Below are 14,279 nucleotides of genomic sequence, written 5' to 3'. Positions count from 1 at the left end.
CATGTGTTGCCCATTGGTAACATGCACGTTCCCCTGCTTTCTTCAGGCAGGCAGGATACTCACAGGCCACTGCTCTTCTGTCGGTGTGCCCAAAGTCTCAAATATTTTTGTAAGCTGATCCAGGTCAGAATCCCCAGGCAGAAATGGGACCTGAAATTAAAATTTTATGTCAAATGTTACTAAAACACCTGTCCTACCTCGCTAAATTGTGAATATTTCTTCTTTCAATGCTTTAGAAATAACTTACCCTCAGCAAGAGTTCTGCTAGAATACAACCCACTGCCCACATGTCCACGCCCACGCCATACATCCTGGTGCCAAAAAGTAACTCTGGTGACCGGTACCACCTAAAAAGCAGAACAAGCCGAGTCTTATTGCTTGTAATAAATTAAAGGGGTTCTGCAGTTTGTTTAAACCAGGCATCCTCAAACTGCGGCCCTCCAGCTGTTGCAAAACTACATCTCCCAGCATGCCCGAACAGCCTACAGGTATCAGCCTACAGCAAGGCATTGTGGGAGTTGTAGTTTTACAACAGCTGGAGGGCCGCAGTTTGAGGATGCCTGGTTTAAACTAATGATCTATCCTCTGGATAGATCATCAGCATCTGGCGGGGCTCCAGCAGCGCCGCGGCCTTCTCACTGTTTACCGCAGGCCCAGTGACGTCACGACTAGTATCACTGGCCTCGGCGGGGCTAAGCTCCATTCAAGTGAACAGAGCTTAGCCCCGCCCAGGCTAGTCGATACTAGTCATGACATCACTGGCCCTGGGGTAAACAGAGAAAAGGCCGCGGCACTGCTGAAGCGCCGCTGCCTTCTCAAACAGCTGATCGGCGGGGGTCCCGGGTGTTGGACCCCCGCCGGTCAGATGCTGATGATCTATCCAGAGGATAGATCATTAGTTTAAACAAACTGCAGAACCCCTTTAACATCACCATCGATTTATAATCAGCACATAGGAAATGATGTAACCGTCCAGGAACTGTGTTCCTAATGCACCTCTGCTATGGTCGCTCCCTCCCCCCTCCCCGGTAAAAAAAAACGAATCGATTATAGAATAAATAATCCTACTCCCATGTAATTACCACCCCGTCACATACCTTGTTACCACTTGATGAGTGTAAACTCGGTTGGGACTTCCAAATGATTTCGCCAGACCAAAATCAGCCAGTTTAAGGACCCCATTCTCATCTAACAGCAAATTGTTCGGCTTCAAGTCCTACAGAAGGCAAATAGGACATCTGAAATGGATTTTCTATGGACACCGTCTTTATGTGCCATTATAACAAGAACTGCACATCAGTCGCCATGAATCTTCCAGAATTACTAGTTGATCTCCACCCCGTATCAGGAGACCGCCTTGTTACAGTCACAGTCTACCCCAGAATGGCAGCCAGTCGGGTGAAATATAACCGAGTACTGACGCCATCATGTGGGAGGCCAGACGAAGCACGGATAGCGTGAAACGGCCGTCGCCTGTAGCTGAGCGAGTGCCCGCACCAGCGACTATGTTTTAAACTTGAATAAGCAAGCTGGAAAGGAATCTGGCGAGTGCCGCAAGTTTATTTCTTCTATACATCACATATAACTGAGTACTATATTGACTTGGCTGACTAATACGTCTTCATGCACACAAGGTATTAAAGAGTTAGATGAACATCGGCTAATCCCAGCAATTGGAGTAGGACCGGCTGACCACCTCATGTGTACAGTGCTGTCCAAATTCTCCACTGAAAGCAGATGTTAAGGGTAGGGATCGACTGATGATAGGAAGTACCGATATTACCGGCTGATATTCAGGATTTTGTACATTATCGCTATCTAACCTTGCCGATATACCGATAATGCGCATAAAACAAATACTAGTGAGCGCTTCCATTATGGAAATGCGCACTAGTATGCATCTGGTGCCGGGAGCGGGGAAGAAGCGCAGCAAGCGCTTCCGATACTCACTCTCCCTGGTCTTCTTTGATGGGGCCCGCGCTGCACTGTCCTGACCCCGTACAGCGTTAGGACGTAGCGCGCGCAGTATGACCTGACACTGCGCGCGGTCAGGTGACAGTGCAGCGCGGGACGGAGAACACAGGGGAGCGCGACACCAGACCCGGAGATGAAGAGGAGTCGCGGCACAGGAGAGGTGAGGAGTTTTTTTATTTTATTCATCTGAGGTAGATAGGGGTTAATAAGGTCTGATCTGAGGTCTGATAGGGGTTAATAAAGTCAGTGAGATGGGGGGGGGGGGGGGGTGGAAATTGGCATTTGGCACTAGTATATTATAAATGTAAATTTTAAATTGACTACCAACTAAGGGTTTTATTAATTTATCATTTACATTTATAATATACTAGTGCTAAATGCAAATTTCCACCACCTCAGTGACTACCAACTAACATATATATTATAATATATAAAATATCGGTATAAATTATCAGCTATCGGCCTGAAAGTTCACAAATTATTGGTATTGGCTCTAAAAAAAAATAATAATATCGGTCGATCCCTAGTTAAGGGAAAATGGGATCAGGCATACTGAATTTCAATGCCCAATCCTTTTGTTCTCAAGGGAGACGAGCCTCTGCCAGCAGTGTTTGGCAGAGTCTTCCTCACCTCTCCCTATAGAGAACATATGTACGCTCAGCAGGGTGCGCATGGGTGGGGGTGGAGAGGTCGCTGTCAGCTGCACTACTACACTAGCAACTACCTAAAGTGTATGGCCTGCCTGACTCCTCCACAAACAAGTATACTGGGACAAGGCGCGCAGCAGTATCTGTCCGCCCGATTCTCAGCATATTTGCCGGGTTGCAGCCAGATCTCCGCTTGTCCCCATTATAGTCAATGGGGCCGGACGGCATCCATGTAGCTTCTGGTAACGCTGGATACAGCCTACTGGATCTTACCAACGCTAATGTGAAACTAGCCTAAGTGTATAGGTTTATTCCAGGCTTTCCTCCAGTCATGTAGCACTTAAATGGGTCTACTTCCCAGTGACAGGGCTGCTCTTGTCTAGGAGCTGCACCACATATTGCATCTCAGCCTAAACATTGCTCATGGACAAGAGTGGTGCCGTTCCTGGTGGGAAAAAAGATTTCCTAATCATACGCAAACCTCTTAAAGGGGTTGTCCAGTAATAATTACATTTTCTCTCATGCCTGCAGCCTACCTGCTGAATCAGAAGATACATACTTACCCGTTTTCTGCTCCGATTCTCCGCTCTTTCCATCCAGTGGTGCATGGTAACATGCACTGCTCCAGCCAGTGCCTGGCTTCAGCAGTGACATGCTGCTTGTGGCCACATTACCTCAGAGGCCAGTCATTGGCTGGAGCGAAGCATGTGACCATGTCCATGTACCGCCAGCTGGCAACAGAGCGGGGACGTGAAGGCGGAGACAGGAGGGGCAGGGCAGAAGTATGAATCTTCTGTGTCAGCAGGCAGGCTGCGGGCATTAGAGAAAGTGTCATTACTGGAAACCCCTTTAATAGTAAAGAATTACGTCTGATGTCCCTTCACCTGCAGGTCACGGAGCTGAACTAACATCTCTGCTGGGCCTATATCCTACTATCATACAGGTGGGACATGGAAGGAATTACTCACTCTATGCAGGATCCACAGATGATGTAAGTACTCCAGTCCTTGCAGGGTCATCAGCATGTAAGACTTAATATGTGCCGGAGTTAGGACCAAGCTTGTATCCCTTATAATCGCCTGAAAAAAAGAACCACATCAGTCTGTATGAGGGCAACAGTCAGCAAGTACACTCCTTAAAAATGGTGCGTCGCACAGCAACCAGATGGAACGGGGAGCAGTGCGGATGTGAACAGATGAGCGATTGTTGGGGTTCCAGCCCTGGCACCTCCACGGTGGTTAACCAGGCACAGCAGCTCATGTGTATAATAGGATTAGGTCTAAAGAACCAGAAATCTGGAGCCTTTCATATAATGCGGATTCTTACCACGATTCCTGCTTACCTCTAGATCCGTTTCCATGAAATCAAACACCAGACTTATGTTTGATTTGTGGCCAAAAGCATCTAAAAGCTGCAATGACAAAGACATCTTTGAACCATGTTCTTACATCACTTTTTATTATCCGTTATAATCTCAGTATGGATGCATTCACACTAGTGTACATCACAAGCACGAGCATACGACTTCCATAGGCCCCATGCTTAAGAAATATATTCCTTGCACTGCAGTTTTTGTTTTTGCCTCTGCACTGAATAAGATGGTAGACCACACTATTCTAGAGATCAGGGATCAGCAATCTTTGGCACTCCAGATGCTGTGAAACTACAAATCCCAGCATGCAAACATGCACGGCTGTTCTCACAACTCCTATAGAAGTGAATGGAGAATTCTGGGAGTTGTAGTTTCAGAACATCTGGGAGGTTGCTGATCCCTGCTATAGTTTAAGAAAAAAAAAGTAAAAAATACTATATAGAGAGTAGTTTCATAAAGACTGGCAGAGTGAATGGTGACACTTGATATATACAGCAGGGTACATACACTCGATCTGTGTGTCAAATGCAACGTGATTGCACAATTATCAACAAAACAGATACCCCATGTACAGGGAGTAAAAGGACTATGCTGGAGCATGTTCACAGATGTAATATATGGTACATATAACCTCATACACAGAAGCCACAAAAGAGTCAGGCGTCCATGTAGTGCAATAACAGCCCTACAGCTGCAGAACCCACCACTGCAACATTTGCTCTCCAACATAGTCTCTGGCAAACCCCCAAGGAGACACAAGAACAGAGGACTGGGAGAATGGGGCAGAGGGAAAATCCCTTTAAATCCCCCACATTGGGGGAGGGAAGGGGGCTAAGAAGTCAGCACTGTACTTTTTTTTTCTTTTTAACTTTTGGACAACCCCTTTAATAGCTTAGTATCTGTGAAGTTCTGTACATTTAGAAATACAAATTATATACTGGTCATATACTGAAAGAGCACAGCATACTTACCCCTATAATGTTCGGATGACTCAGCTCCTGCAGAAGTTTGATTTCTCTTAATGCAGTCCTGTTTATACCTGTAACATATACGTAAATAGAATCAACCACCTAACAGTTTTGCCCGAGCTTGGGCAGCAAGTTCAGGGGGCGAAGGATTGGGAGCTGTTTTAGCCACTCATATTTCCAGATTGGAGATATGGGTCTGGTCTTGTTTGAAAGCTGGCATTTCAAGCTTTCAACCAATACCATAAGCACAGCATTATCTCAACCAAGTCAGGAGATATAGGTGTTAGAAATCAAGTAAAACTGGTGAAACCTGCTTTTACTTTAAGCTGCATTCACTGCCATCCCGATTTCTAACAGCTATATCTTCCAATGTAGTGGAGAGAATGCTGTATTTCTGGTATTGTTTGAACACTTGGAATGCCAGCTAAAGCAGCCCCTGCTTCAGGAGGAGTAGGAACCGTTGGGGAGCAGACAGCCTAGAGTAGGAATTTTTTATTATATATATATATATATATATATACACACACACACATACATATACACACACACACACACACACACACACACATATTATATATATATATATATATATATATATATATATTTATTATATATTTTTATTTCTCATCATTGTACTGACCCATAGAATAAAGTTATTTATACCACACAGTGAACGCTGCAATTAAATTCCACAAAATAATGCTATGTTTTTTCATCTTTCCCAGAGGCAGAAAATGGTACTAGTCCAAGGGTTTCTGTCACCTGAAAAATAGGTATTAAGCGATGTACTAATGTCAGCTGAACATAACTATATTAGAGCCATCTCACTGCCTAAAGCCTTTATTGAGAAAAACAAAACTTTTATAATATGCTAATTAGCCTCTCGGAGCAGGGGGGGGGGGGCGGGGCTTTTGAACCTGCTCTTAGAGGCTCTGCGTTTGCCCACCTCTTTTCGCGCCCTTCTTCTCTTGATTGACAGGGCCAGGCAGCGCTGCTCTCCTCCCGCTGGCCGTGTCTGCAGTGTAAATCTAGCTGCTTTATCAAACCCACTTCTGTCCCCACCCCGACACCTCATACAGTGGCCGACCTCCCCAGCTCTTCACCCGATTCTGTCTCCAATCCTGCGTTCATCACGTCTACTATTAAACCCAAGTCTCTACCCCTTGGAGAGCAGGGGTCCGCACATTGAGACTTTCTACAACATGGTCATGGCAGATTTTAAAGATAAATTATCTACTGTAATACTCAAACAAAGAAAATAATCTTGGTCCAGAACAAATCGGAGCCATGAACTCCTTGGCCCGGAATAGAGATATCGTGATAAAAAGCGCTGACAAGGGAGGAGGTATAGTCATTTTGGACACTAGTTACTATATCCAGGAATCCCTTCGTATTTTATCGGATTGGGAGTACTATGAACCTTTAACACACAATCCCACCCAAGAATATAAAAAGGAACTACATCAACTCACAGATAAAGGTTTCACTAATGGCATTATTGATAAGAAAATGAGAATTTATCTGAAAACACCGTACCCATCCATGGCCAGATTCTACTTCCTACCAAAAATACACAAATCACTCATAAATCCCCCATCGGTTCACTTACCACTAATCTCTCTGAATACATTGATGGTATACTACAAAACTACGTGGTAAGACTAACCTTCTATTTCAAAGACACGGCCCACCTGTTGAACATTCTTGATACTTTTCAGTGGGAAGAGAGCTACAATTGGGTGACTCTTGATGTGGCATCTTTGTACAGTAATATCACCCACGGTTATGGCCTTAAGGCCTTGAAGATGTATTACTCTCAGATCCCAATAAGCCTATATCACAAGGCTCCTTCATCTTACAATCTATCAATTTTATTCTGAACCATAATTATTTTGAGTTCCAGGGTAACATTTACCGCCAAGAAAAAGGAACTTATTCATGGGGGCCTTTGAAGATAAAATGGGCCTCCTTACACATCCCAACATAAAACTGTATAAGAGATACATTGATGACATCATAATAGTTTGGGATGGCAATCACGATGCTCTAGCAACATTCTTAAAAAATATGAATTAAAATGAATGGAACTTATCCTTCACTCTTAAAAAACATCCAAAAAAATAAGTTTTTATGGACCTTCAACTCAATATAGTAGATAACCGTATTGTAACCAGAACACATTTTAAACGTGTTGACATGAATAGCTGTCACGGGGTTCCGAAGGTGCACTCGGTCCCCCATCGCCCGCAGACCTGTTGCTTAGCTTTTGGAATGAGGTTCTGTGTTTGACCTCATTCCCAGGGCGGCTTTACTAGCTGGGTGGCTCCCTGCTCCTAGTCTGCCTTGAGCGCCGAGCTGATCACTCGGTGCTCGACTGGTTGGTCTGTCGGTCATGTGACGCTGGCCACGTCACATGACCCTCACTCCCCACTATAAATACAGGCAGCCTGCTGGCTACAGGTTGCCTGTTAATTTCTAGGTTCCTGGCTATTTGTTGGACTGCTGAATACTTACCTGATCCTGTTCCTTGACCATCCTTTTGCCTGATCCTCCTGTACTGCGCATCCGTCCTGGTATTGTGACCTCGGCTCCCACCTGACTACTCTCTTAGGACTCCTCTTGTACTTCTCTGCTCTCCTGGTATTTGACCCCGGCTTCTCCTGACCATACTTTGCTTAATCCTTTGTACTTTGTAGCTTTCCTGGTATTGACTCGGTCCGTTCACGTCCTGTTGTTTGTCTGTCTGTCATCCCTGCACTTATTCCAAGTTAGGGATTGCCGTCCAGTTGTCCCCTGTCATTAGGACTCGCGAGGCAAGTAGGCAGGGCCAGGGGTAAGGGTGGAGCGCAGTGGTCACTTCCCTTCTCCCCTGTGTGTGTGTGTACGCGACCGTTACAATAGCTATCTAGATTTCAATAGCTGCCACCATCATCGGTGGAAGAACAATATACCATACAGCCAGATGAGAAGGCTGAGGAGAAACTGCTCTGACGATACGATACTCAACAAACAATTGGATTTGGTGGGAAAAAGATTTCTGGAGAAAGGGTACCCAAAAAATCTCATCAACGAATCCAAAAAGAGAAACTTAATCTTTAGGAGAGCCAAAACTCTCAGAGACCCTAGCACCATCTTGCTCTAAATTAGAGGGAATCCGAGAGAAACTGCCATTCTCAAATGACCTCAAAACCAATTGCGAAATGGGATCCTTTAGGTGCTGGAAGATGCAAGTGTTGCGCCATGATTTCTCAGAACACTAAGGGAGTGACTGTCACCACCCTAAAAGAGCCAATCCGCTTAAGACACGATATGAATTGTAACACCCCTTATGTGATATACCTGTTACACTGCTCTTGCAATATATACTATGTGGGATGCACCACCCAAATGTTGCGTGAACGCATGAACGAACATAAGTCCAACATAAACAGAAAAGTCACCACCCATAGTGTCTCCCGCCATTTCTTCACACATCATGATGGGGATTCCAGCTCTCTCAGAGAAACTCCCATTGAGTGGGTGCCCCACTCATACCAGACACTGCCGCAAGGAAATGTTCTGGATCTACAAACTCAACACTCTAGTTCCCTTTGGCCTTTAAAAGGGGTTATCCCACTTAGTCTTTAGATACTTACCTGCTGCCAGCCCGCCGTTCACTTCCTGGATTCTGGCTGGGGACGGGCTTCATCTTGATTGAAGTCTTCTCCCGGCCGGGCCGTGCGCTGGACTGAACGCGCACACCGCCGCGCATGCGCCATGGTGACTTATTCCAGGCCAGTATAGTACAGGGCCTGTACTATTCTGGCCAGGAAGAAGTCACCATCGTGCATGCGCGGCGGCGTGCACGTTCAGGACAGCGAGAGGCCCAGCCGGGAGAAAAGAAGGAGTCTTCTGCGCAAGCGCGGCCACCGGGATTCCGGAGAAGAGCGGTGGCCGTAACCAGGGGAGACCGAATGACAACAATGAGGTAAGTGGGAATGAATTTTATCCTAAACGGTGGGAATTTGTTAATCAAATATATTTACAAAAATGATCACTGTCAAATCATTAACAGATTTAACAGTGATCATTATGATGGGATAACCCCTTTAATGAGTCACTAGAGTATGTAAATTATTAAAAGACCTTAAGAGGAACACACAAAACGAAGATCAGATGAGGCCTCATGAGAGACATACAACTTTTAATGTATTCTAAGGCCCTTTCTTTTTATCTTGCGCCGTTCAGTATTCAGCGCCGGTGCAGTGAGGAACCCAGAAGCCGCCGAGCGTCTTTCCCTCGCTGCACCGGATACTGAACGGCGCGAGATTTACACTGCAGACACGGCCGGCGGGAGGAGAGCAGAGCTGCCCTGGCCCTGTCAATCAAGTGAAGAAGGGCACGAAAAGAAGTGGGCAAACGGAGCCTCTAGGAGCAGGTTCAAGGCCCCCCCTGCTCAGAGAGGCTAATTAGCATATTATAAATGTCCGTTTTTCTCAATAAAGGCTTCAGGCAGCGAGATGGCTCTAATATAGTTATGTTCAGCTGACTTTAGCACATCGCTAATGTCAGCCAGCTTAATACCTATTCTTCAGGTGACAGAAACCCTTTAATGTTAAAATGAGTTATGTCACTAAGCGGTTAAAAACGCAATTGTGTCCCCTGAGTTGTGTGCCAACAAGATTTACGTCAGACAGATTAAAAAAAAAAAAAAAAGTCTTTGTCCAGTGAATGGTGTCCTACATGTCCATTAAACGCTTGCGCTGGGAGCTTTCCTGGTGCATACGGCAGAGGAACGGCGCTCACATAGTGCAATAGACTCTTATACTGAATAACTGTATTACTGACAACATGGTGGAAAATGAATGGATGCAAAGAGTAACACAAGACAAACTGAACGTCTCCTGTAGTCAGGCCAGAGACAAGGTGAAGGAATACACAGAACACCTTGCGTGTGAACAGAGGGGCCAGATCATGCAAATGACAGGCTAAAGTACAGGCATTTTTCAAAAATAAAAATTCAATATTAATACACTTTTCTAAAAGAACAGGTCATGCAGATAGTATGACATTATTTCAATAAAAACTACAGATCACCCCGTTTAAAAAAAAAAAAAAAAAAGGGTTATGAGGGTCAGAATATGCCAATATGCAAAGAGAAAAAAATGTTTTCCAAAGTTGCTTTTTCAGTATTACAACGCAAGAAAAACTACCGGTATATAAATGTGGAATTGCTGTAATCATACTGACCGGGAGAATGAGCGTAACAGGTCAGTTTTACTGCTTGGGGAACGCCGTAAAAACAAAACCCATAACATTGTGGTGGAATTGTGATTTTAATAAAAAATAAAAAAGATGGCTCTAGGAAGGCAGGGAGTGAAAAACCAACTGGGGCTGAAGGGGCTAAGTCATGCAACATTTAGAAAGATTAGAGCTGAGCGATCTGAGGTTGATCCGTTAAAAGACTTAGTTTGTAAAGCTGTTTCCGTACAACATTAAAATGTATGTGCTCTGTGTAGGAAAACTTTGTCTCGGCTGAAGTTAAAGCGAGACTTCGGTATTCCAATCTGAGTATTTAAAATAGGCATCTAAAGTCGGCTTCGGTACAGGCTGGTACATCGATACCAAAGCCCACTTCAGATTCCTAATTAAAAATGGTTGGAGATCACTGTAGAGAATGCAGCACCAGGGCAGGGGGTTTAGCAGCCCCCCCCATAACTCAGTAAGGCTAGTGATCCGCCAATCTGCATGCAAACGGACAGCATTTGTAGACCGATCTGAATGCGGATCCGTCTCACAAATGCATTGCAAGAATGGATTAGTCTCTCCGTTTGTCATACGGACCCGTTTCTATATTTCTTCACATTTTTACCGGTCTGTGCATTCCGGCAACTGATCTGGAATTTTGGATGGAGATAATAGCTCAGAATGCTGTGGTATCTCCTCCGTCCAAAACGCCGTTCAGTGACTGAACTGAAGACATCCTGAACCGATTACTCTCCATTCAGAATGCATGGGGATAAAACTGATCAGTTCTTTTCCAGTATTGAGCCCCTAGGACGGAACTCCATCCTGGAAAAAAAAAACACTAGTGGGAAAGTATCCTTAGACATGGAGAAGCTGCTAGATATATAGCTGAATGGCCCTCTACATGAAGGCTATAGGGCACCATCTAGTGGTCGCCATGTATTACAACACTGCTAGAAATGATCCGTACATCAGAAAACGTCACATACTAGCAGCACAGTCTACATCTCATCACAGCTTATAGGCTTTCATTTACAATATTCACTAGGGAGTAAAAAGACTGGAAAATCCTTTTGTTCAGGCAAAAGAGTAAACTTCCTTTTTGCATTTGGCTTTTTTCGTAGTGTTTGACAAGACGCGTGTATAAAGCCTCATGCACGCGATCGGTTGCAGACCTTTTTTATTTCAATGGGGCCGGCAGGAAAGAAAAAAAAAAAAAAAAAAAAGGGACCGAAATGTCCATCACAAAAAAATAAAAAAAAATTCTCACTCTTGTCCGTTTAGCATACAAAAAAAAAAAATTTACTTTATTTTTTTTGACAATGGGATAATTGTGGGATGCACACAGCGGGTATCTGTTTTGCGGATCTGCGGATTCCAGGCTGCAAAGTACATACTGTCGTGTGCATGAGGATTAAGTGAGAACCACTAGGCCCACTACCTCCCAGTACATACAGAGAAGGACTTACCATCATTGGCTTCTGCTCTGTGACCCAGCTTAATCTGTAAAAGACATAATACAGTTAGCACAAAAATAGTACAAAAAGTGACCTTGTGACATGTAATTGAGACAAGCTGAAGGAGAGGACCCATGGTTTATTTATATAGCGTGGTCAAAGAGTAGTTCCTGCCACGTGGGCACCCCAAGGCAGAGAACTCCAGGTCCCTCTCTTCTGCAGCTGGCGCAGGTGGCACTCAAACCTCAGCTGTTGGCTGTGTAGCAAGAAGCACCCCTCGGTTCCCATGTGCCGAGGCTGCCGTGGCTAATCTTTCACACGAGCGTATTTGCGATCCGTATACGGATTTTATGTTCTGGAATCTGCTGCTAATGTTAATGAATAGAGCTAGTCACATTGGCGTATCATTTCCGTCAGTACTTGAAATCCGCAGCATGTCCGAGTTTTGGGTTCCAAATACACACATTACAGTCTATGACCTCCTGAACACGACCATATGGCTTTTTCAGTATTTTGTGGTCCGTTTTTAACGGATCCGTTCTTCAGTTTTTTGTTTCCGTTTCCATTCCGTTTTGCCGTTCCATTTTTCTGTTTGGCTTCCGTTTGTGATCCGTTTTTTTGTGGATTGCAAACGGAAACATACACTTGCGTTTTGTGCAGATCCGTTGAAAGTCAATGGAGGACGGATCCATTTTCTATCGTGCCAGATTGTGTCAGTGAAAACGTATACTTCCTGGCACACAATACAAGTCAATGGGGACGGATCCGTTTGTCTCCATTTCGTCAGACGGACACCGAAACGCTGCAAGCAGCATTTTGGTGTCCGCCTCCAAAGCGGTATGGAGGCAAACTGATGCATTCTGAGCGGATCCTTTTCCATTCAGAATGCATTAGGGCAAAACTGATCCGTTTTGGACCGCTGGTGAGAGCCCTGAACGGATCTGAGAAACGGAGACCAAATCGCCAGTGTGAAAGTAGCCTCAGCTGTAAGTACATTTAAAAACTGGGCTGGGCATAAAATTCAATAGATGGTTCTGCAAAAACAGAACGGATACGGAAGACATATGGATGCATTCCGTTTTTTTTGCGGACCCATTGACTTGAATGGAGCCACGGAATGTGATTTGCGGGCAATAATAGAACATGTCCTATGTTTGAACGGAAATACGGAAATGGAAGGCATACGGAGTACCTTCCGTTTTTTTTGCGGATCCATTGAAATGAATGGTTCCGTATACGGTACGCAAAAATTAGAACGTAAACAAAAAAAAAAAATAATACGTTTGTGTGCAGGAGGCCTATGGGAGAGCATCAAAAACGCAGGGAGGAAAGACTACGCATGCAAATCCGGAAGCAATACTGATGCCATATCATCAGGGATGTGAGCGTATTACAGAGCCAGAATACTGACGGGTTTCTATACGCTCACGGGAAGGAGGCCTGTCTCTCAGAAATCCGCACCAAATCTGGCAGATTTTGCAGATTTCAGTCTGCATTGCAAAAGGTGAAATCTGCGGGGAGACATCTGCAAACCTAGACCCGCGTGCCACGTTACGTATGGATGTCGCTGAGGATGCTCTCCACCGGACGCGGATGACTTCTTTTTTATAAATCTCATCCACTTTGCTTCGGCTGTAAATGGTCACATTATAGCCCACAATTCAGGGTCAGAATCCGCAGCATTTACGCTACGGATCTAGTCAGTTACGGGGATTGTATGAAGATACATATCAGAAGTGTCGTATAAAAATCTATGCATCTCCGTCCAAGTCTGTGGAGTCTTATCCTAATCTTTTCTAATCTGCATTTCTTTAAAATTAGCAGAAAGTAGAACTGGCTTAGTTGCCCAGAGCAACAAATCAGATTCCACCTTTCATTTTCCAAAGGAGCTGTGAAAAATGAAAGGTGGAAGCTGATTGGTTGCTATGGGCAACTAAGCCAGTTCTACTTTACACCAGTTCGATAAATCTCCTCCTTTGTTGTCCGTTACCATGGAAACATATACGTCCGTATAGGAGCTGAAGACCCAAAATGATTTTTAATAGAAATTTTTAATTAAAGGGGCTTGGCCCATCTGGGACCAGAACACCAAAACAGGGCCCCAAAGTAAATATTGGGGGCAGCTGCGCATTCACCTCTCTGGGACTTCTAAAAAACAAACAAAAAAACAAACAAAAAAAAAAAAAAACTGTCAAGCACGCTCGCGCAGCCATTTTCGGAACTTCCATAGCAAGGAATGGAGAGCATGCCACTCATGCGTGGTGTGCCGTCCTTCACTTCAGGGGCCCTTTTCTGGAGATAGAGGCAGGTTCTAGAGGTGTGACTTGCACCTGACATTGATGGCATATCCTAACGATATGGATCAATGTCCCAGACGGGAATACCCCTTTAAGACCATGTGCAAAGGTGCATCACTTTACATACATTGGAAAACTACAGAAAAAAAAAAAAAAAAACGACAAAGCCCTACAGGAGACATAGCGGGTGACGTACCTTTTTAATTGCCACTATCCTATCAGTGTTCTTGTCCCTCGCTTTGTAGACAGTGGCAAACTAGAAGAAAGCATACAGAACAGATAATTTTATGTATCCAGCGTTCATTAGTCTGGACTGCATGGACCCGTGAAAGGATCTC

General features: G+C 44.6%; 1 protein-coding gene across 1 annotated transcript in view; it reads right to left on the bottom strand.

Moving 5' to 3' along the window:
- Positions 1–14,279, bottom strand: part of CDK7 (cyclin dependent kinase 7) — a 46,652-nt gene that overhangs the window by 21,423 nt on the left and 10,950 nt on the right. The window contains exons 2-9 of the mRNA XM_040421372.1: positions 14,138–14,197; positions 11,657–11,690; positions 4,965–5,032; positions 3,964–4,032; positions 3,590–3,700; positions 1,098–1,216; positions 248–347; positions 64–150 (exon numbers count right to left, since the gene is read on the bottom strand). Of these exons, the coding sequence (XP_040277306.1) occupies positions 64–150; positions 248–347; positions 1,098–1,216; positions 3,590–3,700; positions 3,964–4,032; positions 4,965–5,032; positions 11,657–11,690; positions 14,138–14,197 (648 nt within the window). The remainder of the gene's footprint in view (positions 1–63; positions 151–247; positions 348–1,097; positions 1,217–3,589; positions 3,701–3,963; positions 4,033–4,964; positions 5,033–11,656; positions 11,691–14,137; positions 14,198–14,279) is intronic.

The sequence above is a fragment of the Bufo bufo genome, chromosome 2, assembly GCF_905171765.1.
Source record: "Bufo bufo chromosome 2, aBufBuf1.1, whole genome shotgun sequence".
Classification (NCBI taxonomy): domain Eukaryota; kingdom Metazoa; phylum Chordata; class Amphibia; order Anura; family Bufonidae; genus Bufo; species Bufo bufo.
The sequence above is the reverse complement of the archived record's forward strand: the minus strand, read 5'-3'. Positions and strand labels throughout refer to the sequence as shown.